This window comes from Equus przewalskii, chromosome 25 (genome assembly GCF_037783145.1).
Source record: "Equus przewalskii isolate Varuska chromosome 25, EquPr2, whole genome shotgun sequence".
Lineage (NCBI taxonomy): Eukaryota > Metazoa > Chordata > Mammalia > Perissodactyla > Equidae > Equus > Equus przewalskii.
Window position 1 is genome coordinate 41,258,338 of NC_091855.1, and position 27,961 is coordinate 41,286,298.

A 27,961-nucleotide genomic window follows, 5' to 3' on the forward strand; every position below is an offset into this window, starting at 1 on the left:
TTTAAATCGCAAGCTCCAGCCACACGTTGTCCCAAGACTTCAATTGATTTACAAACGTAGAATTTAGCGTTCTTCAGAGACCCATCTCGTGCGCAAAACAAAGTAAAATGGCGCTTAAATCTTGAACCTCCCTGAAGTTTTTCTTATTAAAAGGAAGGGTCCTTTAGGGACTGCCACTGAGCCTTTGTCTTCACGGTGCACAGACCCTGGCCTACAGAAGAAGGCTCACAGGAGACGTCTGCAGGACGAGTGAGCGAAAGAGCAAAATCACCCAACTGAAGCTTAGGAAGTTAGATCAAAATGCACATAAGATTTTAAAGTTCATTTAAATTTTTTAAAGTCACTACACATATTTTTAAATATCAAGTCATTCTGCAAAGCTCAAGACAAAAAAAAATAGCAGTTACCTTCCCCCATTTCCCACGCCTTCCCCACACCCCCACTTGCCAGAAGCAACTGCCGCTTCCACATACTTTATCCGTTCCTTTGCTCTGTATTTCTTTTCCTTGAAATAACGTGCGTACACTGATACATGCTGATTTTCCAGGTTCAGGAATTTGTCTGTTCACATCCCACAGAAGATGAAGACAGTTCTCTTTCGCATCTCTCACTACAAACCCACACGTGCACACACACTTCTCTCCATCCTCCCAACATAGATGTCACAGTTTTTTATTTGATTGTTGTGTGTTTATATTATTATGACTCTGGAACACGACTCATAGTTAAGCTGTATAGGATATAATTGAATTTTCTTTCCTCTATCATGTTTTGTTTTCCTGGAGTAAGTCTTCTGTTTTCCATGTATCTATCGCTAAGTCATCCCCCAATACTCTGGCTTATCTATAAACCTCCTTTCAGTAGTTTTCAATTCCATCTTCTTGGTGGCATTTCTGCAAAGTCTCTGTCCTCTGGCTGCAATCTGACTGGCTGCCTCCTAGCACAATTGTGACTGTTCATTGCCCAGTTGCTGTCTTGGGATCCCTTGTCTCATTTTCCTGGAGATTCCTTTCATTCTCTCCTGGGTTCAACGCCTTGTTTCCTACCCTATGTCTTCTTCTTTCTTGACAACTCTCTCATTTTGGTGTAGCACATCCTGCAGTAGGTTTCTGAGAAAGGAGGGGAGCTAAGGCACGAGCTAAAAACACAGGAGCTAAGTTTTGGGGTTGAGACTTGCATGACGGAAAATATCTTTATTCTACTCACACACTTGATTTGATGGTTTGTTAGGGCCTGTGATTATAGGTTGAAAATAAATATCCCTCAAAATTTTATTTAATTGCATTTCTTTATTGCCTCCTAGCTTCTCTCCTTGCTGTTCAGAAATCCAATGCCATTCTGATTCTTAATCCTTTGTCTGAGACCTGTTGTTTCTCTCTGGAAGCATTTTGAACGTTTTCCTTATCTCCAGTATTCTAAATTCTCACAGGGAAATAAAATTTGGTGTGTGATTTATTTTCTCTCCATTTTGCTGAACACTTAGATTCTTTCAACTTAGAAATTCATGTCTCTTTGTTCTGGGAGTTTTTCTCGAATTATTTCTTTGATGATTTCCCTCCCTCTATCTTCTTCATTTTCTCTTTCTGAAACTCCCATTATTCAGACATTGAACTTCCCAATATGATTATCAATTTTTCTCCTATTTACTATATTGCTTTGTCTTCTTTTGTTTTCCTGAGATATTTCCTTAACCTTATTTTAGAGTCTTCTGCAGAGATTTTATTTCTACTGCCATATTTTTAACTTCCAAAAACTCTTCTTTATCACCCTATTTTAGCATCTTATCGTGGTTTTGTGGGTGCAAGAACTTCATGCTTTGAGGATGTTGACGATAGTTTTATTTCCTCTGTTCTCTGTATTGTCTGTTTCCTCATATCCCCACTTCCTTTTTTCCTTTTATATTTTCTCAAATGTTTAGAGATTCTTGGCTGTCCGTTCAAATTTTAGAGAGGAGCCTTCAAAAGCTGCCTGGAAACTGCGTCCACAGAGGAGACGGCACCAGGAGGACTTTCCTGTGATTCCCGATCTTCCCTACCTCCAGGTCCTTCCTGAGAGTTCGTCATATTCTTTAAAGAAGGGTCTTCCATGCTCTTGTCTGCAAAGCAGACACTTGGCTGCCAGGATTCTGGGAGCTCAGGGTGTGAAGGGACTGGGACGAGGTCTCACCAGTCAGCGGTCGGCGGTCACTTCTTTCTCATCTTCGGGATGGTACCCCTGGTATCCATTTGTGCAGAGAACCCCTTAATTCACCTGTTTGAGAGATTAACCCTCCCATCTTCTTCAGGGAGACGAAGGAGACTGGGCAGGGGTCTGACTGCTTCTGCGCGAGTCGCCTGGGGCCACTGTGACAAAATATCACAGCCTGGGGGGCTTCAACAGCAGAAATTTCTCACCGTTCTGGAGGCTGAAGTCCAAGATCAGGCTGCCAGCATGGTGGGTGCCTGGCGAGAGCTCTCTTCCTGGCTTGCAGACGGCCACCGTCTCAATGTGTCCTCACATGGCAGAGAGGGGGCAGAGAGATCTCTTCCTCTTCTTAGAAGGTCACCAAACATATCAGATTGTGGCCCACCCTTATGACTCATTTAACCTTAATTGCCTCCTAAAAGTCCTGTCTCAAAATATAGTCACATTGGGGGTTAGGGCTTCAAACTAGGAATTTGAGGGGACACAATTCAGTTCACAGCAGCTTCTTATGCAGACTTTTGGCCAATCCTCCTGTTGCAGCTTCTCCTGTGACCCCACTTCCATAGGCGCCTGGTGCTGGCAGTTCCCGAACCTCTGGGGGTGCTGTGGTGAGAAGTGGTGTGCTTCTTGGTTGCCCCAACATTACCAGCTTCAGTTTCAGCTGGTTTGGGGCAAATGAGACCCTGCCTCTCCTCTCCTGTTTACCAGATTGCAGGTGTATTGAGGTCATCTCCTCTTCCATCCTCTCTGTCCTGTGGGTATGAGGAGTTCCAGCAGAACGTGGAGATAAACACCTGGGCTCAATCCACTGCCTGTCCCTGGAAAGCCACTCTTAGAACTTCTTTACGAGGATGATTATGTTGCCAACAAATATTTGTTGAACAAATGAATGAAACCTCACATTTTCGGTGGCTTTTCACCCATCTCGTTCTACTGACCCTCTCGCCCAGGAGACGTGGCATCCTTCCTTCTTTCCAGGGAGGCTCCCCCGCACACTGTGTCCTCCGGAATTATGTTCCAGCGGCCATCTCCTTTCTCCTGGAATTATCACCAACTTCCCCTCCTCTGACTCTTTCCTCCTCCTGTCAACCACGCTTGCTCTTCCCACCCTGACAGCGCCCCTCCTGTCCATGCTGCCCCACAAGGTGGGTTTTGCAGCTCTTTTCTCCTCTCCCCATCTGACTGCCTGTTTCCTGGCCTCCTCCAGCCACCAGGCCTTGCCACGGCTCATCTGTCCACTTTCCACATCCCCACTGGCATCTTCTTTGTCAAGACACGGGCTTCTGCCTGCACTTCCCTCACTTCCTGACATCCCACTCTGCTCATCACTCATTCCTTCTCAGACGAGATCCTCCCTTGGCATCTTCTGTGTCAACAACCCGGTTCAACCAGCCAATTCCCCATCCACCTGGGAGGATGGCCTGTGGCCACACCCCGGCTCTCACTGTCTCACCTGGAACTACACCAGCGCCTACTAGTTTGTCTTCGTGACTCCAAAGTCCCCTGGTCCAGTTTACATGCACTTCCCCATCAGTCTTCCTGAAGCACAGTCTAATTGTGAGGCTTCCAAGGGGCTCCCTATTGCCCATGTACCAAGCCTAACCCTTTAGTATGGGGTCCCAGGCCCTCTGCAATGGGGCCTGATGCCTCCAGTCTGACCTCCTTGCCCCATCCTTGACTTGAACGGAGCTGGATGGTTCATCATTTCCCAGACACACTGGGCATGCGTTTCTAGCCTGTGGATGATGTTACCTCCTTTCTCCACTTATCTCATCTCCCAGATCCATCAAAGCTGGAGCTCTGGCCCCATCTGCCTCCTAGATTCCTTCTCTGTCTGCCCCAGCCACTGGGGCCTCAGTCATCCTCATGCCTTCATTTATCCCAAGCCCAAGCAGCAAACACTTTCTGAACACGTCCTGTGAGTAAGGCACAGTTGGACCCAGAGTCTGCACCCCACAGGATGAGGTTCGAGGCCTCACCCTATCTTGGGGTGTTCTTCCTTCTTGTCCCCAACCAGAGTGCTTTTGTATTCTTGGGTAAAGTCTTCCTTCCTTCCCCCCGGTCTCTCTTATTCCATCCTCAGCTGCAGAAGTGGCAGTTCAGAGGAGAAGAGTGAGGTTTGGGGCCTGGCGGGAACAGATTTAAATCCCATCTCTACCACCCACCAGCTACGTGCCCTTAGGCCAGGCACCTGCCCTCTGCTCACAAGGGAGCTCCCCACATGTAAAACTGAGGCAGTACTCCCTACCCCACGGGAGTGTAGCATGGACTGGTGCCAATGCGTGGACGGTGACTGGGACGTCCCTTCAGTGGGTTCCTGTGTGCTCAGTCCCCTCCTGTGTGTTTCGGTGTATTCCTGTGTGTTTGCTCCCCTTCTGGACTGTGAGACCCTCGGGGCCAGGCTTAGTCCCCTTTGTGTCCCCTGTTCCTGGCACAGAGTGGGCACTCGGTGTGTGCAAATGAGTGAACCAATGGTCAGCACCCAGAAGCTGGGTGTGATGAAGAACACGGTGAACACACCCAGGACTGAGGGAGGTGGAGCAGCATCTTACAGTGGCCTCCAATCAGAGGACCCTTTAACCTTTGCCTTAACTAGTGGGATAGCTGGAGTCTGGGGTCCATAGGGAAAATTTTTGGCAAGAATTCCAAGACCCTTTGTTAATTACAAATAAGTGTTGCATATCTAGATTCGGGGATGAAAACGCCTGTGGTGGGGGTGGTGGGAAGGGACCAGGCAAACCTCAGAAGCAGATCTTTTGCTTGACTTTCCTGATAAATATTCAGATTTCCAGCAACTTCTCTTTATTTCTTGCAACTCTGATGCTGTGAGGCATCTTAGGATGGCATTTTAAATATGTATGAATCTCAATAATTTTTTTCAATGTACAATATGGATAGGTTCTAAGTCTTTCCATGTTAGCTAGGATAACCATATAATTTGTCATCCACACCAGAATATTTCAGAGTCAAAGGGGAACTGTTAATGATTACCCAGGACACAGGCATAAACCCGGGCTGCCCCAGCACTGGAATGAGTAGTTGACCTAATATGAGCGTGTTTACTCTGTGGTTAGTCAGTGGTATGCCAAGAACTGCCATAAAACCTCACGGGCAACACGATGGAGCAAACGAACAGAAATTCCTGAAAATGACATTGTTCAGTGGAGATGCTGCAACTGATATTTTGTTTAAAATCTACTGCACTACCTGCCTTACGGTATGAATGACAGACAATTATAACGTCGAGTTTCCTAAATGGAACGACATTTCTGAAAAAGCAGACCAACCGAATATGGCTTTTAATTTTCCACTTCAATTCAGACACTTCAAAATATGTAAATTCTTCTGATTGATCCAAATCATTAGGAATGCTTTTGAGTGAATAACTTACTGGGGAAAAAAGCCATGGGTTTCTCGGATAATAAGGAGTCTTCATATCTATTTGAACTGTTAATGAATTATCTGCGGAAGGCTCTGAAGCTCAGGCACTGCAGGGTTGACTGTTTGGGGACGGGGTAAGGAAGTTGGAAAGGCCTTTGATAAGGCTGTTTATCACACAGAGCTGTTTCTCGCCCAGTGCCTCTCACCCACCCCAGCCCACCCAGGCCAGATGGTGCACAGGTAGTCAGGGAGCTGGGTTCACCATGCTACGGATATGCCGCCTTTATGAGACACGCCGTAGATCTGCCTCCCCAGGGGATGATGAGGTTCCCAGCCAGGGGCGAGGCCAGGGAGAGCGCTATGGAGACTCCACGTTGGCCGCTATGGGAGGATAAACCAACACAAAGTGAAGAGCAGAAGCCCTGCCCCATGGCTCCCCACGTGCTGACAGTCCAGCTTCTACAGAGCTATAGAAGGCAGGTTGGTTTCGCACAGAGGAAAGGTACTGACTGCCACCAGCAAGCGAGGAGACAGGGACTCCAGCAGCACAGCGAGGAGGCAGCATGTGAGAGAGGCCCCCACATGGAGCAGAAGGACAACACGGCCAACAGCGGGAATCACACAAGCAAAGCCCCGGGGGCGGACGACTGCGGAGTGTCTGGGAAAAGGAAAGCAGTGTGGATTGTCTGGGGGCAGAAGATGCAGGAGCCGGAGGCGACGGGGCCATGAAGGACTCTGAAAACCAGTCTGCGTATTTGGACTTAGCTCTGCGAGTTTCTTTCCCTCTGATGAGGAGAATTATCTTAAAAGTAGAAAGAAGTGAAGAAATGTCCTTTGGGAGCAATTGTCAAGAACCCAGGAAAGGTAAGAGATGGCTGAAGGACTGCTGAGTTACCGTGAAGATGTTCTCAGGTCTCCACAAACCCTCTTGGATTTGGCCAGATGGGAGTTGCAGAAAACTGGGAAGGGGAGAATGTCATAATTTTCCAAAAAGCAGAAAAAGTTGGGTTCTGGAAAACGTAGATGATAAGTTTGATATTAATATGGGTTCTGAGCAAAAACTTGCACAGATCTCTGAAGAGCTCGTGCGTGCGCTCTTGGAAGGAGATGTGGTTCCCAAGAGCCAAACCAACCTCGTTTCCTCTTTCCACAGCGTTGCCAGGCTGGATTCACAAAGCCTTGGTAAAGAGTCTTCACAAAACCCTGTGGATGGTTCGGAGAAAGATAGGCTGGGTGAACAAACTATTGGAGGGGTTCCATATTTAGTTGGACAAACAAATCCAGAATATTGACAAATAGATCAATGGAGACGTGGCTGGGGAGGCATCTCCCGAGCTGTGCACGGAGCTCCACCCTCCTCTGTGCTGCTAATGTGTTTGTCGATGACAAGGATGAAGACATGCAAGGGTTTGTTATGGCACATTCCCTGCTGTCAAAATGCTGATGCCTTAGACGCCAGATTGAAGAGTTTCAAAGATTTTGATTGGTTAAAAGGATGGACTGAAACCAACAAAATGACATTTCACATGGATAAAGATAAATCCTGTCTTTAGATTTTAAAAAAATCAATTAGCTCAGTACAGAATGGAGAAGACCCAAAAGCAGTTCATTTGAAAGGACTGATAGGTTTGTAATTGACCAGAAGTTCAATGGGATGAACAGTAGATATCCTGGCTGTAACACAGACTTCAGTGGCATCCATAGAATCATAACATCCAAGTTATTAAAGGGAAGTGCCACCCAGGTCAGTCCTCTGAGGTCATTGTCTTCAGCTCTGGGTACCAGGATTCAGGAGAAAAGAGCCCCGTTGAGTGGGGAGGGCATCTATGCAGACGAGGGGTCTAGAAACTACGTCCCGTGATGGACAGGGAGGAAAAGGCGAACTTTACCCTGGAGAAGATGAGGGCACTCTTCAAAGCATTTGAAAGCCTATTGCGTGTAATGGGCAACTGACTTTGTCTAAAGGGTTCATTCATTCATTCATTCACTCAACGATTACTCAGTGCAACTACTTTCAACATCGTGTCAAGCATGATAGGTGTTAGAGACAACTAATTTCCTGGGAGAGATGAAAACACACACACACACACACACACACACACAAATACACACAAGTTCCTACAAGGCAAGGCAGATTGACCTAAGGGATACGGGACAGTACCAGCAGATGTGGGAGTGCGGTGGACAGGATTGCTCACGAGGCCAAGGCCTTGCAGAAGGGGCGGCTTCTATGCTGGCAGGCGGGGAAGGCAGGCCCTCGGGACTCGGACTCGGAAACAGCATGGGCGGAGGTCCAGAGCATTCAAATGCATGCCGTGTCTGAGAGTCAGGGCTAGAGTTGCTGATAGCATGGCGTGGCCGGAGTGTGTCGGATGCCAAGACAGCATTTGCAGCAGGAACGCAGCAGACCTGAAGTCCACGCCAAGATGTTTGCACTTAATGGGGTAGGCAACAGAGAATGAAATGACATCATTAACCCCTTCATTCAGGCAAGTTAATCCTGGGGTAACAAGACAGACGTGGGGACACCAGGACACAGGCAGTTACGGCAACATCTCAGAACAGACAGAAGCCTGCACCAGGACAGAGAGAGATGCAATCAACCAGACAAAAGCAGAATCAATGAAGGATGTTTCGGGAAGGGCGATTTGGGACAAAAATAACCAACAATCTTGGTAATCACTCAAGCTCTTCAACTTAGGCTGAGAGAGCGTCTGTCAGGGATGTTGTGGAAAAGCACACCTGCGTCGGCAGGCCGGTGGGAGACCACGAAGGTTAATGTTCTTTATTGATGCTGAGATGGGTGATTGCCTCTCGTTATATAGAGTAACAATCTTATCATGTGAAAGTGTATTTTGTATTTCAACATCAGAAATGAATGATGTCCCAAGTCTGTGGAATAACCAATCCTTGACTTTGAGATTCTACACTAACTGTATTCGTTTGCCAGGGCTGCTGAAACAAAGTACCACCCACGACGCCAGAAAGCCATTGTCGCACAGTCTGGAGGCTGGAAGTCCAAAGTGAAGGTGCGGGCAGGGTTGGTTCCTTCCGAGGGCTGTGCGGGAAGATCTCCTGGCCTCTCCTTGGCTCCTCCCAGTGTCCTCATATGCTCTTCCCTCTGTGTGTGTCTGTGTCCCAATTTCCTCTTCTTATACGAACACCAGTCATGTTGATTAGGGTCCACCTAACGACCTCACTTTAACTTGCCTACCTCTGGAAGACCCTGTCTCCAAATAAGGTCACCTTCTGACGTGCTGAGGATGAGGACTTCAATGTATGAATGGGGGTGGGGGGGACATGATTTAACCCATAATACTAACTGAGGAGCAACTTCTCTTTGCTCTTGGAATAAAATCAGAACCCCTTTAGAGGAGGCCCTCCACTTCCGGCCACAGGAACCCCCTCAGTTCCTCAGAAAAGCCTGATTTGCCTGAAGCAGCTTCCACTCGCCCTCTGGTCTCTGCCGCTCGGGTTCCGTCTTCTGCTGCTCAGTCCAGTTCGGACCCTCCGGAATAATCTGAAATCCTTCCTTCGGTTTTCGTTTCAGAGCACTTACTGCAATTTGTAATGATACATTTATTTGTATAATTATTACGTCTGAATGTTTCCTAGACTTTGCGACCTACACGGAGAAATACGTTTTACACCGCCGCTCAGAGCACACACAGACATTTCAAGCAAAGACCAATGCTTCAAGTAAAAAGTACTTGTTCTGCCTATGTTCAGTGCACTCTGATATTTCTTATTCTGTTGCATTTTTTTTCTGTGGTAAAACATGCATAACACAAAATTTGCCATTTCAACCATTTTTAAGCACATGGTTCAGTGGCATTAAGTACATTCACGTTCTTGTGCAACCACCATCCATCTCTAGAACTTTCTCACCACCTCAAATAGAAACTCTGTCCCCGTCAAACACTAACGCCCCCTGGCACCCCTCATTCTACTTTCTGTCTCTATCAATTTGACTATCCTAGGGACCTTGTGTAAGTGGAATCATGCAATATTTGTCTTTTTGTGACTGGCTTACTTCACTTGGCATAATGTCCTCAACGCCCATCCATGCTGTAGCATGTTTCAGAATCTCCTTCCTTTTTAAGGCTGAATAATATTCCATCATATGGATATACCCCATTTTGTTTATGCATTCATCCATAGACAGACACTTGAGTTATTCCCACATTTAGGCTCTTGCGGATAATGCTGCTATGATTACGGACGTACAAATCTCTCTTCCAGATCCCGCTTTCAATTCCCTTGGGTCTATGCCCAGAGTGGAATTTTCTATTTTTTAAAGTGTTGACGTGACTCTTTAAATTGACTTCATGGCCACCTGCAGTTGGGAAAGCGCTGTGGCTGTGTGCCGTATCCTCAGCCCCAAGGACGGTGCCTGGACTGTATAACCATCTTTGGAGGAATATTGACTTAAACAAAAGATGCTCACGTCTCTGGGTAATTTTTTTTATTACTTCTTTATGAATAAAGGCTACAGGGCTCCCATTTTCTTTTCTCTTTTACACATGTTGCACAAACGCTGCTATTAATGCCACCGAGCACTGTGGTTATATCGTCCTAGAGCGTGGACATCACTTATTACAACGACAGTTTTTGGACTCAGACCATAAATTATCTCAAAATGCCATGGAGTAACAGTCTGTTAAAATGTATGGGTGCAAAATCTCACATTATTAATTAAGTTTTCAGAGATTTCTCTTGCGCTTTCTCCATAGATCTTTTTTAATGCTGTGGAAATTATTCCTAATTGACTTAACATGCATATCCTTGTAATTATACTAAACTTTGCTTTTTTTAGAGTAAGCTTTTACCATTGTGGGAAAAAACATAGCTGCTTAATACTCTAGGTTCAGAGTGTAATGACGATCTTTATCATCTCAAAAGCAAGTGGACTGAATTCTTAATTGTTATTTGTAATTTTGCTCTAGTGGAAGCAAAATCTGCTAAGAAAATTTCCAGCTCAATTTTTCTCCTGTCCCACTTCTGAATTTTCTTTATTTCCTAACCTTTCTTAGTTGGGGCGACCAAATAGTATACCTTTAACATTATAAATCAAGAATACTGGCATTCTTAAAGAAGACCATCTTTTAATTTTTTTCGAGGACAATTAGCCCTGAGCTAACATCTGCTGCCAATCCTTTTTTTTTTTTTCTTTCTGAGGAAGACTGGCCCTGAGCTAACATCCGTGCCCATCTTTCTCTACTTTCTATGTGGGATGCCTGCCATAGCATGGCTTGACAAGCGGTGTGTAGGTCCGTACCCCGGATCCAAAGCGGCAAACCCTAGGCCACCGAAGCAGAACGTGTGAACTTAATCACTGTGCCACTGGGCCAGGCCCCATCTTTTAACCATTTATTCATGATTATCACTTCCTTTCCAAGTTGAAGAATGCCACTCATCAGCTTTTTATACCAATTATCCAATGTGTCCTAATGTACAAAACCGCAAAGTGGAGGTGAGAGAGCATAAAGATTGGAGTAGAAGGGGGAAAGATGGGAAATGAGAAGACAGAGCAGGGCACAGGTAAACGTGATCTGTGTGAAGCCTCACCCCTCAAAAGCCTCTTCTCCGTAGCACTTGCCTCTTGCCTTATAGAGGCAGAAGGTCCACCTGCACTGCCGGGGGAGGGGCTTTTCGTGACCCTCTGCCCTCTATATTTGGCCCCCATTTCCTTTCCCTGCCAAAGTTCTCAAACGCACATCTACACGTGCGCCTCTTTTTATGTCCGGCAGCCTGGCTCCATCCCCACTGCTCACCAAGATGCTGCAGGTCACCTGCGAGCCTTCTGCCACCAGACAAAGGGGTCTTTTCCCAGCCTCGTCCTCCCTGACCCATCTTGCAGACAACCCAGTGGAAAGACCCACCTCTTTGCAGCCGTCTGTGCTCTCAGCTTCATGAGACGCTACCCTAAGCTGATTTTTCTGCCTCTCTGATGGCTCCTTCAGAAGTGCCTTCTCGCCTCCCTTTCCAAGGCTCTGCCCAGCTCCTGTCCAACCTTCCCTTTTCCTTCATTTACAACCTCTTTGCTGACGACTCCCAAATCCCACTAGTGTCACTGGCGAGCTGGTCTTCAGCTCCAATTGCTACAGGGCATTTCTAATGGGAGGGGCGCTGTCCTCCCTGGCCTCCTGTCTCTCCAGCTGTATGGTCCTACAGCAGTTCCCTCTGGCTTGCCCCTCAGTCTCTTTCCTCTCTCTGACTGTCCAGGCCCTCAGTGCCTCGTTTCTGGGGCGCCGCAGACACTCGGGGCTGCTCCGGCGCCAGGCCCTGGCCCCTGCAGTCCAGTTTGTGCACAGGCTCATCTCTGACATGCTCTCATCAGCCGTGTGCCTGCGTGCAAGCCTCCTGACTCCTCTGCCTCCTGCCGGGTCTGGTTCAGGCTCCTCTGCCGCCTCTTAAGGCCCCTCTTCCCTGGCCCCTTTCTCTCGGTCCTCTCTTTTTTCCTGCTTATCTGCCATAAAAGCTGTCCATTCATGTCAGTTCAGCCCTTTGGCTTATTAGCAGGCCCTGCTTCTTTCCTCCATGGTCACTAACAATGTCCTTCCCACTGACCTTCAAACACTGGGTCACCATCAAACCAACAGCACCTGTAAACCTTCAGCCTCCACCCACCTGTCTTCTTCCTGTTAACAATCCTCTTCCGTGCTTGGTCTCCCTGACTAGGACAAGGATAAGTGCTTCAACCGCTCCCTTCTGCCTGGAGCATCTAGTGCCAGTTGTGGCTAACCCATAATGTCACGCTCACTGACAGAGCCCCATCCCTGACCTTGCCTCTGCTTCTGGAAAGACAGGCCTCTCTCCACCTCTGAACCCTGCTGAGGCCCACAGATTTTCTTAGTAGTGACTTATTGCTCAGTTCTCATTTCGCCTGCGGGTGTTCAAGCTGCATGAGTTAATAACTACAACTTGAAACCATTCAGAATTTATTTGTAAGTGATTTCTAATTATTGTGCAACAAGAAGCACAAATGTTTCTCCTGGACCGGTGAGAAGATTATCTAATTGACTCTTCTCTTCTCTTGCTTCCCCACTTGTGTACCAGCATCTCCACTTCAGGCCGTGGGTCTGACACTCAAATCACTAACCCAGCGTGTGGATGTGTGGAGGGGGAAAGTTACAAACTGTGGATCTGTGCGTTCCTCCTGCTACGGCATTTTGTCCTCACTCCGTCTTTCTGAGATAAGATAAATACAGACCTCCTTGGGTCCTGTAACAAGTTAACAAGTGTGTAATGTGACAAATCTGCACCCCGGGGGCGGATCAGAAGAGGACAGAAGGATGGAGCAGATGTTTTAGCTCCTTAACCGCCGCAGACTTTCCAGCCTGATACTATCCAGGCTTCTTTTTGAAGCGGGAAGCCGCATCTTTCTCCGCTCGTGAGCAAAGGTTTGCGCGGAGTCACCAGCCCGGCGCTAATTCTCCCTTGAGGCAGGGCCTGGCCCCGGCGGAAAAGCGTGTGGAAAGAGGGGCGCGCCTCGCAGGACGTGGCCAAAAGTGGAGTTGCTCCGAGGTGCAAACGCGGCTGAAATGGGCTCGCAAGTTGTCCATGTTTGGTCCTGGCCCTGCCCGCGGGCGCGGGGACAGCGCCTCCGGGGAGCGCGGGCTTCGGCGTGCGCAGGAGGGGTCCCCGGGCGCCCCCGCTCCCCGCGTCGCCGCCGCCGCCGCCGCCCTCCCCGCCTCTGCCTTTGTCCCCGCGCCCCCCGCGCCTCGCCCTCCCGGGGGCGCCGGCGGCCGCGCGCGGAGGCGGGGCCGGGCCGGAGCGCTCGCGCAGCATCCCGGCGCGCCCCCGCAGCATCCCGGCGCGCCCGGGCCGCGCGCCCGCCCTCCGCTCGGGGCCCAGGGCCCGCCCGGCCGCGCCCCCGCCCCGCGGCCCCGCCCGGCCACGTCCCCCGCCGAGGCCGCCCCCTGGCGGGCAGAGCGGGCGCCGGGCTCGCGCGGCGGCGGCGGCGGCGGCGGGCCCGGGGTTGCCATGGTAACCGGCAGCGGCCGCCGCCACAGCAGGGCCGGCCCCAGCGCCAGCGCCGGCCGCGGCTCGGCTCGGCTCAGTGTGGGGGTGAGCGGCGGCGGCGCGGCCGGGCCGGGGGAGCGGGCGCTGCCCGGCGGCCTCAGCATGGAGGACGGCTTCTCGAGCTTCAGCAGCCTGTACGACACGTCCTCGCTGCTCCAGTTCTGCAACGGTGAGGGCGGCGGCCGGGCGGGCGGGGGCCGCGGCGGGGAGCGGGCGCGGGGCGCGGCCGAGCGGCCGGGGAGGCCGCGCAAAGTTGCTGCGGAGGGGCGCGCGGTTCCCGCCGGCGCGGGCGCATTGTGCTGGGCCGCGGGCCCCGCGCCTCGCCGCGCGCCCGCCCTCCAGCCCCGGCTCCGGCTCCCGCTCCGGGCCGTGCGCGCGGGGCCGGCTGGCCGGGGAGCCCGGCTGGCGGGGGAGCCCGGCGCGAGCGCACCGGCCGGGCGGCGCGTGGGGAGGCCCGGCCGCCCCGGGCTCCGGGGACGTGTTGCTGTCCGCTTCCAAACTCCCATCTGTTTGGAAATGTCTGGATGAAGAACTCGGGAAACAAATCACTTAATAACAAAACACTGCTCCGAGGACGTCCACGGTGTTGGTGGCGGATGGACCCTCAGGATCCATGCCGTTCGACTTGGATGAAATCATCACAGTTTAATGCAATCTGGAGCTTTGAATGGACAGGCAAAGTGAATCTGGCTCAAACGTGTTCCACTATGTTGCTTATGGGGTCATTGATTTTTTTTTTTTTTTTTGGTATTTTTGCAGGAAGGAAACATTAATAACGACCAATATGGCATCTTTAAAAACATATAAAATCCTGCATGCTTCAAAGATTTTAGTGTCACTAGCAGAGTTGAAAAAATTTTCATGGCACACCGCATATTTTATCGGAACATGGTGTGTGATAATTCATGCACAAAAGTTCACCACGCGATTTTTTTATATGTTGGATTTATTGCTTTGGCAGAGGGCCCCAAAACTTTGTTAAAGAAAAAAAGATATGTATCTTCTACAATTTGCCTGCAGTGCAGTTGGGATAATTTGGAATTCTAGATGCTTTGACAACTGGAGCGATTTATTTTGCGATTGTAATTGTGATTTAGGGGAACTTTTCTGGTTATTCAACACCTGTTTGCAAATACGAGGTATTCACTCTAGCAATAAAGGCTGTTGACTGTGTTGATTTATCCTCTATAATGACATTTTAATCTCTGGTGAAATTTATCGTCTTTTTCATGGAAGATTGTATTCTCTGGTGGTTTTGGCAGCTTATAATTTTCGTAATAATGACATGTGGGCCTTCATTAACTTAATAATGCCCTCTTCAGTGGAATGAAAGAGAGTTTTTGCTCTCTCCAAATTTAACAGCAGTTTCCGACAGCAGAACCTCTGTGTTTTGATCCCCAGAAGGTGTTGAAAGAACATAGAGTGTATTTATTTGGTACTCCGCTGGCCTCCCTTAGGGTTCAGAGTCATGGGAACGGTTTCACTCTCCAATTGGTTGAATAGATTCTTCAATTAAATTTTGAATAGTTTCCTTAATGGACTTCCCATCAATCATATTTGAATGACTATTTTGGATGTGAACGATAGTGCAGCCTACTGCATGTTTGTGGTGGAATTCCTCCTATGTTAGTTGTCAAAGGCATGCGGCTGAAAAATTCTATTAAATGGTTTCCAGGCATAAAGGCTTTTTAAAAATTAATATGTGGGCATATATGTTGACAGTTTGATTTAGGTTATGAAAATGAGCCCGGATATTTTTATTCGAGCAGTTGTTTGGGGCCTGGTCAGATGCTCCCTCAAGAGCAGTTCAGTCATGAAGTTGACCTACAGATCTCTTCATGGATGTTTTGGTTTTCTGCCTTTTCTGGTTAATTGGTTTAGAAATATTGGTGAGATGTTTTACAGGTAATGATGTCTAGAAGAAAGTAAAAACTAGCTCTTATATATTGTATAGGTAACAGTATGAAGAAAAATCGTTTCAAGATGAAGATCAAACAATAAGATCACTTCAAAACAGTTGAATGAATCATAAAGTGTCGAATTATTTTTCTCAAAGGTTCTTAGGTCTGTCTTTATTATTTTTTGGTTACTTTATGCATAAAGTTTAAAGCAAGAGTAGTCAGTGGGGCAGAAATGAGTGTTAACTTATGATGTCTTAAGCAACAGATGTTTGATGTGAAAGTATTCATTTTAAGAGGCTTTCATTAAGTGCAAATATAAATGAATACAATTCAGTTAATTACTATGATGATTCAATTAAAGCAGGGATCACAGAAACACCATTGCACCCAGAACTAAATTAAACATTTGGATATTTCATTAGTGACATTCAAAAGAAATTCTTTTTCTTTTTAAATCGGAGATTTACATTACAATGGTGAGACTACAACAGCATAATATATGAGCTCATACATTTTCATCTGTTGATTACGCTCCATGCTTTTGGTAGTGACAGGAACTAAAAAGTCATAGTTATCTATTAGCTTCAGGAAATACAACCCATACTTATTGTTTGGATAGCTATCACGGTTACCGGCCTCCTGGTGAGATCAAGACAGAAGACGGTATATAAATGAGAAGGGAGGAAGAGAAAACTTTGTTCTAATAAGTGACATTTCTGGCTCCCCCTAATTCTTTCTTGCTGTGTCTCCTACATAATTTGTAAAGGATGCTAAATGTAGAGTTAGGTGGTATCCAGCCTCCCAGAAAGACGCCATTCTCGTCTTTTAGATATCAGTGCTCTCATTTAAGTAGAAAATTTGTGCAGCATTTTTTCTTCAAAGTATTTAAAACTCTGTCAAGTGAGCTAGAAACCATAAACTTCTTTTACTGCTGTAACAAAAACTATGATAGTTGGAAAGTAGACGAGCGTTATCATTTATAAGCCAATTTATGATTCGGGAAATATGAACCATTCTTAAATCCATATTTTCTTCAAGGCCTCCTTGGAGGGAGGTGGTATTGCCACCCTCTTTTACGTATGAGGAAACTGAGGCCGAAGAGATTTGGTAAGTTTATAATGCCACGTGACTAGTAAGGCTTGGATACCGGTCTGAGTCGTTTTTTGTTTTAATAACAGCTTTACTGAGATATTATTCACATACCATAAAAATTCACCCTTTTAAAGTATACAATTAAGTGGCTTTTGGTATATTCACAGAAGTGTGTGAACATCACCATTATCTAATTCTGGAACATTTCATCAAAAAGAAACCCCAGTACCGACTAGCAGTTACTCTCATCCCCCATCACCCTAGACCCTGAACACCAATAATCTACTTTCTGTCTCTCTGGCTTCTGGATGTTTAATATAAGTGGAATCATATGATCTATGGCCTTTTGTGTCTGGCTTCTTTTACTCAACATGTTTTAAGGTTCATCCAAGTTGTAGCATGTGTCAGTACTTCCTTTTCACTGCCGAATACTATTCCACTGTAGGGCTACACTGCATCTTGTTTATCCGTTCACCAGTTGATGGACATCCGGGTTGTTTCCACTTCTTGGCTGTCCTGAATCACGCTGCTACGAGCATTTGTGCTCGAGTTTTTGTGCGGACCTGTGTTTTCATTCCTCGTGGGTGAATATGTAGGAGTGGAATTGCTGGGTCGTATGGTCACTCTGGGTTTACAGTTTTTGAGGAACCAATCTGAGTCTTTTGAAATCTAAAGATCAGGCTCTTTTTATTACCCCTTGCTAATATAAGAACAAGGAGTTAAGGAGCTGGATTTAAGAGGGAAAGAAGAGGATGCAGGAAGAACAAAATGTTGCTGTTTCATTTCCTTGAGTCGCTTTTGATCCTTTCGCCAATCACGGCTCACCAAGGCCACTGAGGGCACACCCTCACTTAGTCGCCACAGGCTGTAAGAATCTCAGCGTCGGAAGGACCTGCCGGGTATCCCATCTCCTGGTCGGTTCACTTTCTTGAGCCGATGAACTGTCTTTGCGTGCAGCTTACCCAGGGACTCCACTGTGACGCTTCGCAACGAGGAGCTGCTCCAGCGGAAGTGGGGAGAGGGCAGTGCTTGGTTCAGTCCACCCATCCCTCCCCGGCTTGGAATCTCTGTTCTGTGGGGGATGCTCCCAAGGTTATTCACCCCATGCCTGAGCAGTTCCAGGGGACTGGGAACTCAGTCTCTCCCCATGCAATCCCTCCTTCTTTGGCCAGCTTGGACTGTTGGTTCCTATATGCAGTCAAAATTTGGCCCAAGTTCTGCCGTTGGTCCATAGAGAATAGGTTTAATCTCTTTCCCATATACTAGATCATCACGTTTGAAGACAGTCGTGATAGCTCTTTCGCAATTCATCTTCTAGCTAAACATTACCATTAAAAAAAACACTCCTCATAAAACACAGTTTTAGACCTGTAATCATCCTGGTTTGCCTCATCTATTGACCTTTTGTCAATATGCCTTTTAAAATTTGACACACTGAATGTGGTATTTCAGGCACAGTGTTTGAACAGAGCGGAGTAGAGCAAGATACTTCACCTCCCTTATTCTAAAGTCTGTACTTCTAATTATGCAGCCCAAGATATTATTAGCTCTTTCGCTTGTCACTTTATATTGTTACCTTTTCCTGATTTTCACCCAAAATTCTTGTCTGTTTTACATGTTTACATGTACTATGGCTAAGCCCTTTCTTTGCTTACTTTACCTTTTCTTTTTGGGGCGGGGTTTTCTCCGGCAGACAGAGCCCGATCAGATTACGATACAATTGTAATCTGTGTTGTAATCCTATAAATAATTCCAGCACACATATGATATATTTCAACGTTATAATAACGCGGAAGTTGGTCATTGCCTTAAAGGGTTCTGATTCTGGTTGATAGCCTTTTCTCCATCTTGCCTTGGAAAGTGTCATGAGAGACCTTATTAGATTCCTTCTAGAGCCTGTACACAGTGTACGTACCAGTCCTGGGGTCGCTGGGCCGCCTCTCCTGCAGGTACTACGTGTTCAAAATCACACCAGGTCAAGTGCACACTGTCTGCTGCTCCCAGCCACGTTTTACAATCACTATAATAATCTTTTGAGCTACTGTCGTTTATTTTCTCTAGTTTTGAAATGGAAATTATTTTAATATCTAAGCATTTATATTTGGGGAATTAAGAATAATTTATTTTAAATCGTAAACATCTTTTGGCGTCTGTAACTCTGATGACTTTCTCTTAACTATGATTAGGATAGACTTTCATGTTGGCAAATAATTGGATTTAAAACAGGATCAAGGAACTCCTGGGAGGAAATCATCTCAACTCAACAATATGAAGAATTTTCAAACCTCTTTGCATTCTCGTGTGGTGACAGAATACCGACTTAGGCTCTCTGTGAAAACACAATCAAAAGAAGACGATTTCATGGAAAAGTGCAGAGCAAGCACCCGTGCTAAGCGAGAATTTCTAATTGGTACGCTTGGCACTCCACCCAACAAGGAATTTATTTTATAGCCAGACCACAAGCATTTATGACATTATAAACAAACCCAAGCATTTTGGTGGAAAATTCACCAAACTGTGTTTAAAAAATAACCATTAGTTGGTTATTGCTAATTTCTGAGATAGCGTAAGCTTTTTATATATTCTCTTAAAAAATAAGCATTTTAGTTGAATGGAGGGTGGATAAGAAAAAGGAAATAACATCTCTGTTTCTAGTACTACAGTCCACTCTCGCTATCAAACTAGTAGCGTGAATGAATTAATCATGGATAGCATTGAAAATCGTATGTTAAAGCATCACTTTTATTAGTAAGGCAGTTTCACCAAGGACTTAAAATTAATGGCATTTGGTCCAACATAGAAAAATCTCTTTTGGGAATAATACTATTATTCATCTTTAAAATCTTAGCTTGTTAATAGATTTCTAATATTAGCAAAATATTTTAAATGCAGTCGGAAACATTGATGTTAAAAAGAAGTATGCTGTAAACTCTAAATGGTATATAATTATTATCAGTACAACCACTACCCCACCACCAAAGCTTCATGTTTTTCTCGCTAGATGTTTGACATGTAAATTCCGCTAAAAGCCACATCATATGTTTAATGTCGTGAAGGATTGGTGCTGGGGGCGGCGGGGCTGGTCCTAGATGCCAGCAGGATCACGCACATCCTCTTTGGTTTGCTTTAAAGAAATAACTCTTTAAAAAAAGAGTTTATCTTTCTTTAATGTACTTATATTAAGTTAGGTTGACATACTTCCAATTTTCTTTCCCCTAAAGCTGCACCTTTGCTGAAAAATACTATTGGTGTGAGAAACCACATTTTTACAGAGTACTCAGTTGTGTCTTAAAATGCAATAGTATGGTTCTTCTGCCACCTTTCTGGAAAAGATTTAAATTCTCTGTCTTTCATAATCTCCCCCACTGCAAGGTTATTTGCCAAATCTACAGAGGGGCAAATTTGACCTGTAGGCTTGGATGATGCGAGAAGGCGAGACCTCCAAGCCCTGAGCCCACCCAGGTGGGGCATCTCGCAACCCTATCAAGCTGAGGGGCTGATGGGGGACCTCTCGCAAGACCTTCAGAGGGAGGGAGGACCCGCGTGCCCGGCCCTCTGAGGGGGGTGGCCAGGTTGTGCGTTTATGGCGGTGTGGTCCAGGGCTGGCTGCGTCCCTCGTTCTGCGCATCCTCTGTAGGGGAAAAGGCATCATTGTCTTGGACTGCATGTTATTCCCACAAATCACCTTTCAGGGACAATGGGCAGCTCACAGTTAAAGATAATGAGGACAGAAACGGTGAGGAAAGTGTTCATGGAGAGAGAGACCTTTAAGTCCACTTGGCAGATGGAGCCAATTTCGAGTGAATACCTACAATGTCCATGGGACAAGTAAAAATGTCTAAAACATGGTCTTCCCCAGAAACATTAGATTTCCCTGGTGACTCGCCTAGACTCCCCTCTCCCCCACCCTCCCATCTCAGTCGGCCCAGCAGATTCTCTCCCCAAGTATCTGATAATCCATCCCTTTGACCTTAGCTCAGACCTTCATCAGTTCTCATCCATGTTTTTGTTTCTTAAAAACAGCCCCAAACTAGTCCTTCTGCGTCCAGTTCCAGCCCCCTTCAGTGCATTCCTATTTTTGTTAAATAAGTAGCGAGTACCCACTGTGCTCATTCGTACACTGATCCAGGGTTCCAGTGACACACAGTGTCGACATGGCTCCTGTCCGTTAGGATGAACAGTCAACACTGTGTTCACAGTTAGTTACTGAGTGACGCCCGCGACAGACGGTGCTAAGGAGAAGTGTGAGGAGCAGTGGCTGAGCGCTGCAGGGCACTGCACGGGGCAAGGTGTGCTGGGGGCTTCCTCAGGCAGGTCTGTGTGAGCTCTTCATTCCAGGAGGAGTCAAAAGAGGGGTGTTGGGGGAGAAGAGCATCCCAGACCGAGGGAAGCACTTAGGAAGCCCTCAGGGGGAAAGGACCTTTTGGGAGCTGAAAGAAGTTCTCATACCATGGAGGAAAAAGCAGCAGAGTGGCTGGAATGAGGTTGGGAGGGTCCCCTGGGCTTCTCGGCCACATTAAGGAGTTTGGTCTTATTCTGAGGAGCAGAGAGAAAGTGGTGGAGAGTTCTGAGGCCAGGGAGTGATGTGGGCCGATTTTGAGGGACTTTTGAAGGCGGGCTCTCCCTGCAGCGTGGGGTGTGGGCTAGAAGAGCAGGCGAGGGTCGAGGACGAGGCTGCTGCCGTCATCCCGGGGAGAGGCGATGGAGACGTTCACTAGCGGGCTCCTTAGGGCCCCACCTCACCTGGACTTGTGTCGTTAGGGTTGGGGAGAGTGAGGAACCAGGGCTGATGCCCCGGCTTCTGGCTCACCCACCAAAGCTAGATAGAAGGCGCTAGAAGGATGGGCGGGGTGGATGGTGGTTCCGTTTGGGTTCGCAGGGCGTGAGGCGCCTGTGTGACAATCAAGCTGAGGGGCTGAGTAGGCTGTGGGAGGCAGGGTCTGGAGCCGAGGAGACGTCTGGACCAGAGACAGAAAATTTGAGAGCCATCGGTCTGTAGGTAGTAACTGAATACAGGCACAGATGAGCTCACCTACGGAGAAATCAGACATTTGGAAAGCTCCTTCTGGAAGACAGATCCCCTCCTAACAGCCTCCTCTTTGAAAGTCTTCGGTACCCCTCCCTCCCTTTTGGCACCCAAGCCCCTTCAGGGGGTGGCTGCCTGTCTCGGCCAACTCCCGGCTCCTCCATGCTCCCACCCACCGCCATCCTGGTTCCCCAGTGCAGAGAGGTGTCCTTGCTTGTCACCACGTGGTAATTTGGTATAAACCTCTGTCCTTGAGATTATCCCCAAGGTTTGTTTCCAGATCTCCCGCTAGACCGTGACCACCTTCTGGGCATGGTCCCTTGGTGATCATCTTTGTGTCTTTGCACCTCAGCAGCACCTGGCATGTGATGGGTTTCCTGGCGAATATTGGTTGAATGAAATCGGGGACAATCTTCTTTATCTTGTAGTGCCTCCTCACATGTACACACACCATGCAAAATGCCTCACCTGTGGCAGGTGCACACTAAATTTAGTTAAATAGGGAAAGCACTCATGTCGCTTTTCTGTATGCTTGAAATAATGTGTATATCTATGTCTATATTATGTATCACATATGTCTTCTCTATACATGTATACATATATGTATGAGTGTCATGTGTGTATGTACACACATGTACATGTGACATTTAACTCTCCCCTTCTTAAAGATCCAGTAGACTTAGGCATTCAGAGGAGAAGGCATTCCAGGCGAGGGAACATTATGAGTAAAACCCAAAAGCCTGGATGCAGGATGGTGCGGAAGCCGGCCTGGTGGAGTTGATCTCGCTGCACAGACTTCACAGAGTGCCTCTCGCTGGACGCCGCCTCACTTGAACCAATAAGCAGAAACATTTGCAAAAAGCATTTGGTGGTTTAACAGGGCTTAAAACAAATTATTTTCAGCCAAAGTAATTGACACAATGAAGTAGTTCTTGGCAAAACCAGCATTTTTCACAGTGAAAAAGATTTGACTGTGAAATCAGCCCCCAAAAAAGTTATTTTATGTAACAAGAATTTTGCCGTTCTTAGAAAAATATGTTCCAGTCAAGAAACAGTTGGGTAGAGTCGGCACTGTCTTCTGTTACAGCATCGTTAGACATCGTAGCCCCAATTACAGCGTCGTAAACAGTTGAAATTCCTCCGGAGTCGAACTCGGTGACAATTCTTCATCTGTTATCAAGTCAGTTGAAATGCTTAGCCACCCCGTGTGTAAACCATGGACACTGCTCCCCGGGGACCGTGCGGGAGCTATAATAAAGATAATGATCTGTTAGCGTGGCTTCACCGAATTAGGCCTTTAGAAAGTAATTAAGCAGGATTGCCCACACTCGGCTGCTCTCAAAGACTAGAGTCTGGCTCTGTGTGTCGTTTCTTTGCCTTCCTGGAAAATGGCCTTTTATTGAGTTGATATAATTTAATTATGTAAAAATATGTGTTCAGACCGCATCTTGTACTTAATTATAGCTCTGACGCCACAGACTTGTTATTTCCCACCAGAGCTTGTCCTTTTCAAAGCAGAGGCCGTGTCTCATTCATCTTTCTCTCCTCAGTGCCAGGCACTGTGTGCGTTTGTGTGTGAATGTAGAATGGCCGGGGAGGAGAGAGAAATGTGGAAGGTTCTGGAGTTCTCACCAAGCGGCCCTGGGCATCCCACGGTCTGAGCACTCATAGGTGTTCCCCTTTTAATCCTCACAGTGCCCCATGAGGTGGCTACTGTTATCATCTCCATCTTGACCAGTAAGGAAACGGAGGCCCAAAAGTTTCAGTAACTTGCCCAGGGTCCCCTGCCTGGTCCTTTTCAGAGCTGGGATTTGAACCCAGGCATTCTGGCCCCACTGCCCATGGCATAGACAGAGCTCAGTTATGTTTGATGAATGAATGATGGATCAAAAGATGGGAGTGATCGCAGAACATGAAGAGGTCCTCGTGGCTGCCCCTGGCTTCTGGTTGAGGCCGGGCGCTTAGCGGTGGTTCAGATCTGAGTTCTTGCCACTGGATGGCTGTCAGGGTCTCTGAAAGGTTTCCCGTGTTCACACGTGTTTCCCTTCAAATCACCCCACTCCAGCCCTTTCTAAAGCAGAAGTCTCGTTTATCTCGGAATTGCCCCAAGCCCCGCAGAAGTTCCCCATAGCTCCGAGGACACAGGGCAGAGTCTGTGAGCCGCTCCCCACCTGCTGCCCTGGCCCAGGGCGCCTCTCCTTCCCGGGCCCTTGGGTCGCCCCACCCTGGGCATTGGTGGTGTCTGAGTGGCCAGGCTGCCTTCCATGTGCTCTCAGTGCTGTGCGCCCGCCTCCCTGCAGCGACCTTCCCCGGCTCATCTTGCCCTGACCAGCTCCTCATCCTTTGGAACCCAGACGAGGCCGGGGGAAGCCTGCACTCCCTCCATTTCGCTCAGTGCCCTGTCTCATTGCGCTATAGATCTTGACTCCCCCAGACCGGCAGCTCCTAAGGACCACACCTGTCAGTCCCTGGGTGCTGAGCCAAAGAGGAGCCCTTTCAGAGTGGACATAGGGAATGGTCTCTTCGGTGTGGTGATGGCCTCCTTGGAAAGTCTCATCGCTCTCTGAAGGTGGCCCACTCCCACTGCTGTGACCAACGATGGATGAAACTGCTCAGCCTCTCTGGAATCAGCTTGACTTCTTTCAGTGTTTCTCCAGCAGCCTTATTCTATTAATTATCCTCTTGCTTTTCTCAGAATCCTTTTTTTATTTAAATTTTGGTAAAATACACAAAACATAAAATTTACCATCTTAACCATTTTTAAGCGGATAGCTCAGTGCCGTTAAGGACATTCACATCGTTGCACAACCATCAGCGCCATCATCCACAAAACTCTTTTCATCTTGCAGAACTGAAACTCTGTCCCCATTAAACAATAACTCCCATTCTTCCCTCCCCTGCCCCTGGCTCCCACCGTTCACTTTCTGTCTCTCTGGATTTGACTCCGCTAAGCACCTTGTCTAAGTGGAATCATGCAGGGTTTGTCCTTCTGCGGCTGGTTTCTTTCACCTGAAGAAAGTTTTTTAAAACTATAGTTTCATGAAGTTATAGAATCCGAACTGAACTATGACTAAGGTTGGTTGAAAGCTGGGTGCAAAGAGTGGGATAATTACCTTGAGGTTTGAGGCTGTCAGAACTCTGCTGGGGTGTCACCAGCTCACACCCACGTGCGTTACCAGCAGCCCTGCTCAGCCTGTGTAAAGTTTAAGCATCTTATCTCTGGAATCCCTGTAATATGGTGTGTTCCTTCCCCCAAGCCAGCATCAGGGCATGGCCAGCTCAAGCAGGGCGGTGCAGAATCCTGGAAACAGGACTCAGACTCCAAACTGCCCTTTACACCCCTCGGACAGCAACAAAGGCCACTCTGATGGGCAGAGAATGGGGACAAGTGTTTAAGCTCTCTTAGGAATGGAGGAGGTGGAAAAAAATTTTAGAGCAGTTTAGAAAAATGATGAGGGGCATATGTTTGCTAAAGAAATTCCATGACATACGCCTCTGATCACCAATAGCATGCATTCTCTCCCAACTAGCTAAGAAGCTAAGAAAGGAAACAGCAGATGTGAGACCCATGATCTAGAAAGGATCTGCACTGGAGTCTTAGAATATCTCTGAGTTTTGGGTTTTTTTTTTTTAAAGATTACTGTTGCACATTTGGCATAATCCACTGACATGAAAGTCTGATTGGAGCATCTCATTTGCAGGACTGTTTAAAAAGATAAGCCGGCGTAGGCTGCACTTGTCCAAAATGAATCAGTAACTCTTGAGACTTAGCACAAAAGATTATGCGTGTTTCTTTCAAGACCCTCTGTAATCTGTCACCAAATTACTTTTCCCGAGGTTCAAAACATGGACTGTGGAGACGGGTCTGGATTCGAATCTTGATTCTGCCAGTTATGAAGAAGCTGGGGGAATGAACACCCCAATCCCACTCTCCCCCCATCCACTCCTCTGTGCCCCATTGGGCAAACCCAAAAGGCAGCCAGAGAGCAAGGGAGCGTGTTGCAGCCCCCCGTGCAGGCAGCCTCCCAGCACAGAGGACGGGGAGGGAGGAGTGGAGAGAGGGCTGGAGGGCAAACGCCAGAGGTCCAGCAGTGTTGTCTAGACTCGAGACGTTAATATCTAGGAATAAGCGTCCCCTTCATGTTGTCTTGCTGGTTGCAGCTCCATTGATCTATCCTAGTTCCTGATGCCAAGTAGGCATCCCATAAATGTTGGATTTAGGGTCTTAGTACGTCCCTCTGCCTACTGGGGGCATTGCTCCTCCAGTATGCCAAGAATGTCCGTGGCTCTGTAGTCATGCCGTATCAATTCCTATCCCCTCGCGTTTCCACACTGAAATACACTTCCTCCGGGGGACCCAGCGTACAGAAATCTCCCCCAATCTGTCCAGGGTTGCCTGGTCTTTCCTCTACCCTTCAATATTATGGTCCATGCACCCCCAACTGGCACTTGGTTCCTTCCATCTTGCGCTAAGGTTAGCTGCACCACCAGCTAGTAAATTCCTTGAGGGTGGAGACCTGGGTGTCTTTCTATTCTGCTTCCCTCCATTGCCCTGCACGGTGCCTTGCATAGGGTGTGTGTTCAAAAAAAATGCTTGTTGAATGAAAAATCAAATACTAAACTTGTACAAAGAGCCATGCCATCTTTAAATTATCGTGAAAGGCGAAGGGAGAGCTTCCTGACGCTGAAGAGCCTTTCGCTGTTACCCCCAACCACTCCCTCATTGTGTGCAGCAGTGAAGTAACTCAGATCACGGGTGCAAAGCCCCTTAGTTACTGTAGAGCGGAGTCGGCGTGCGAACTTCCAGCATCCGTGGATCGTACATATTTGCATATACACTAGGCAAAAAACAATAACTATTTATACCATTTTATTTTATTTACCCATTTTTTGTTCAACATGGGCTCTAAACATGGGCCAACCACTGTAATCTGTTCCCACACTGGAGGGGTTTATTGAGAGAGTACAGGTTACACAAAACCACGTAGGCTGTGGACCAAGGAGTTTTCAAGAGTAATTTTGACACACTCTGTTGTCATCTCGTTTACTAACCTTTAAACACAAGCTCAGTGTAAAACAATCTTCACTCTAGTATTTTATAGTTTTTAGAGCACCTTCAGATCTGTTTCTCACTTAATTCTCACAGCCAGACTCTCGGGTGAGTAAAATACTACTGTTTCATCGCGTTCGTTTTACAGATGGCCAGGTAAATGGACGGAGGTGAGGTGACCCCACCAAGGCCACACTCTTGTCAGCGACAGGTCTCAAACACAGGTCTCCTCCCAAAACCCAGGGCTCTGGGAACTGTGCCACGTTGCCTCCTAATTGTTGTCTTCATGTTAGTCTCTATGTGGATCTGGTACCCTACCTTTATAAGAGCACTTTACTTTGTTAAAAAGAAAATCCGATGGAGATAATTGCATTTTTTATTCTGTAATTTTCTTATTGTTTTCTTTTCCCTGGACCTTGAAAATTATTTATAGATACACCCTGCTTTAAGAAAACCTGACATTCAAGAATCTGGATGTATAAAACATAAGCCAGTACGAGGTTATTTGTAGAATTCCAGAGCATTTATTTCAACTGTCAATTTCCTCATCTGCTTAACTATCATATTTACCGCACATTGACCTCGTTCTTTGGGGCCACATCCTGGGTAAAGTGCCTCGCTTTTTTTTTTTTTTTTTAATTCGTGTGATTCCTCTTCCTTCTCAGATCACAAGATGATGTATCTTAGAGGTGAGGAAACTGCTGACTTGGCAGTGGTATGTCCTTGTCGTGCAGTTTTCCATCCTGGCTGAAATGTGGGCCGAAACACTGCAGGCCCAGAAGTCGTGTCCAGTGCTCACACAGGTGCCCTGGAACCTAGGCTGGCACTCTGCCCGTTGCTAGGTCTGTCCTCAGCACAGGGTTTATCTCAGACGCTTTGTGATCCAACAGCCCTGAGGGAGAACTCACTTCTAAATTAGCCTGCAGTCCCTTATCTGTGATTTCAAAATCCAGAAGGCTCTAAAAAACAAGTGTTTTCTGGTAACTCGTTTGTTAGTTAGACTTGGTCTGATTGAAATCATTTGGTGGGGGAAAAACTCCCCTGAATCAAAACATGTGGCCTTGAATGGCTTATATTTCTTTCTTTTAGTATGAAAGTTCTGCTTTTCTGTAGAAGTGTTTTTGAGTGTGATTTTGGGTGCTGCCCAGCCCCGCCTGAGGGTGTTGGGTAATAGATGGTATATGGCTTCTGTTCTGAGGTCAGAACCTGGATTCAGAAGCATCTTGGGCCCCAGGGCTTTCTGGGAAGGACTTGCTGTGTCCAGGGCGGTTCCTGCTGAGACTCCTCACGCCAGGTCTTCCC

At 47.2% G+C, this 27,961-nt stretch overlaps 1 protein-coding gene across 9 annotated transcripts in view; it reads left to right on the plus strand.

Annotated features, from left to right (window-relative positions):
* EML1 (EMAP like 1) overlaps positions 1-27,961 on the plus strand; it is a 166,918-nt gene that overhangs the window by 33,929 nt on the left and 105,028 nt on the right. For 3 of the 9 annotated variants that reach the window (XM_070593251.1, XM_070593252.1, XM_070593253.1), the window contains exon 1: positions 13,114-13,759. The exons of the other annotated variants lie outside the window; for them this stretch is intronic. In XM_070593251.1, coding sequence (XP_070449352.1) covers positions 13,129-13,759 — 631 coding nt within the window. In that variant the 5' untranslated portion in view covers positions 13,114-13,128. Of the gene's footprint in view, positions 1-13,113; positions 13,760-27,961 lie in introns of those variants that run through there. 9 annotated transcript variants of the gene reach the window in all.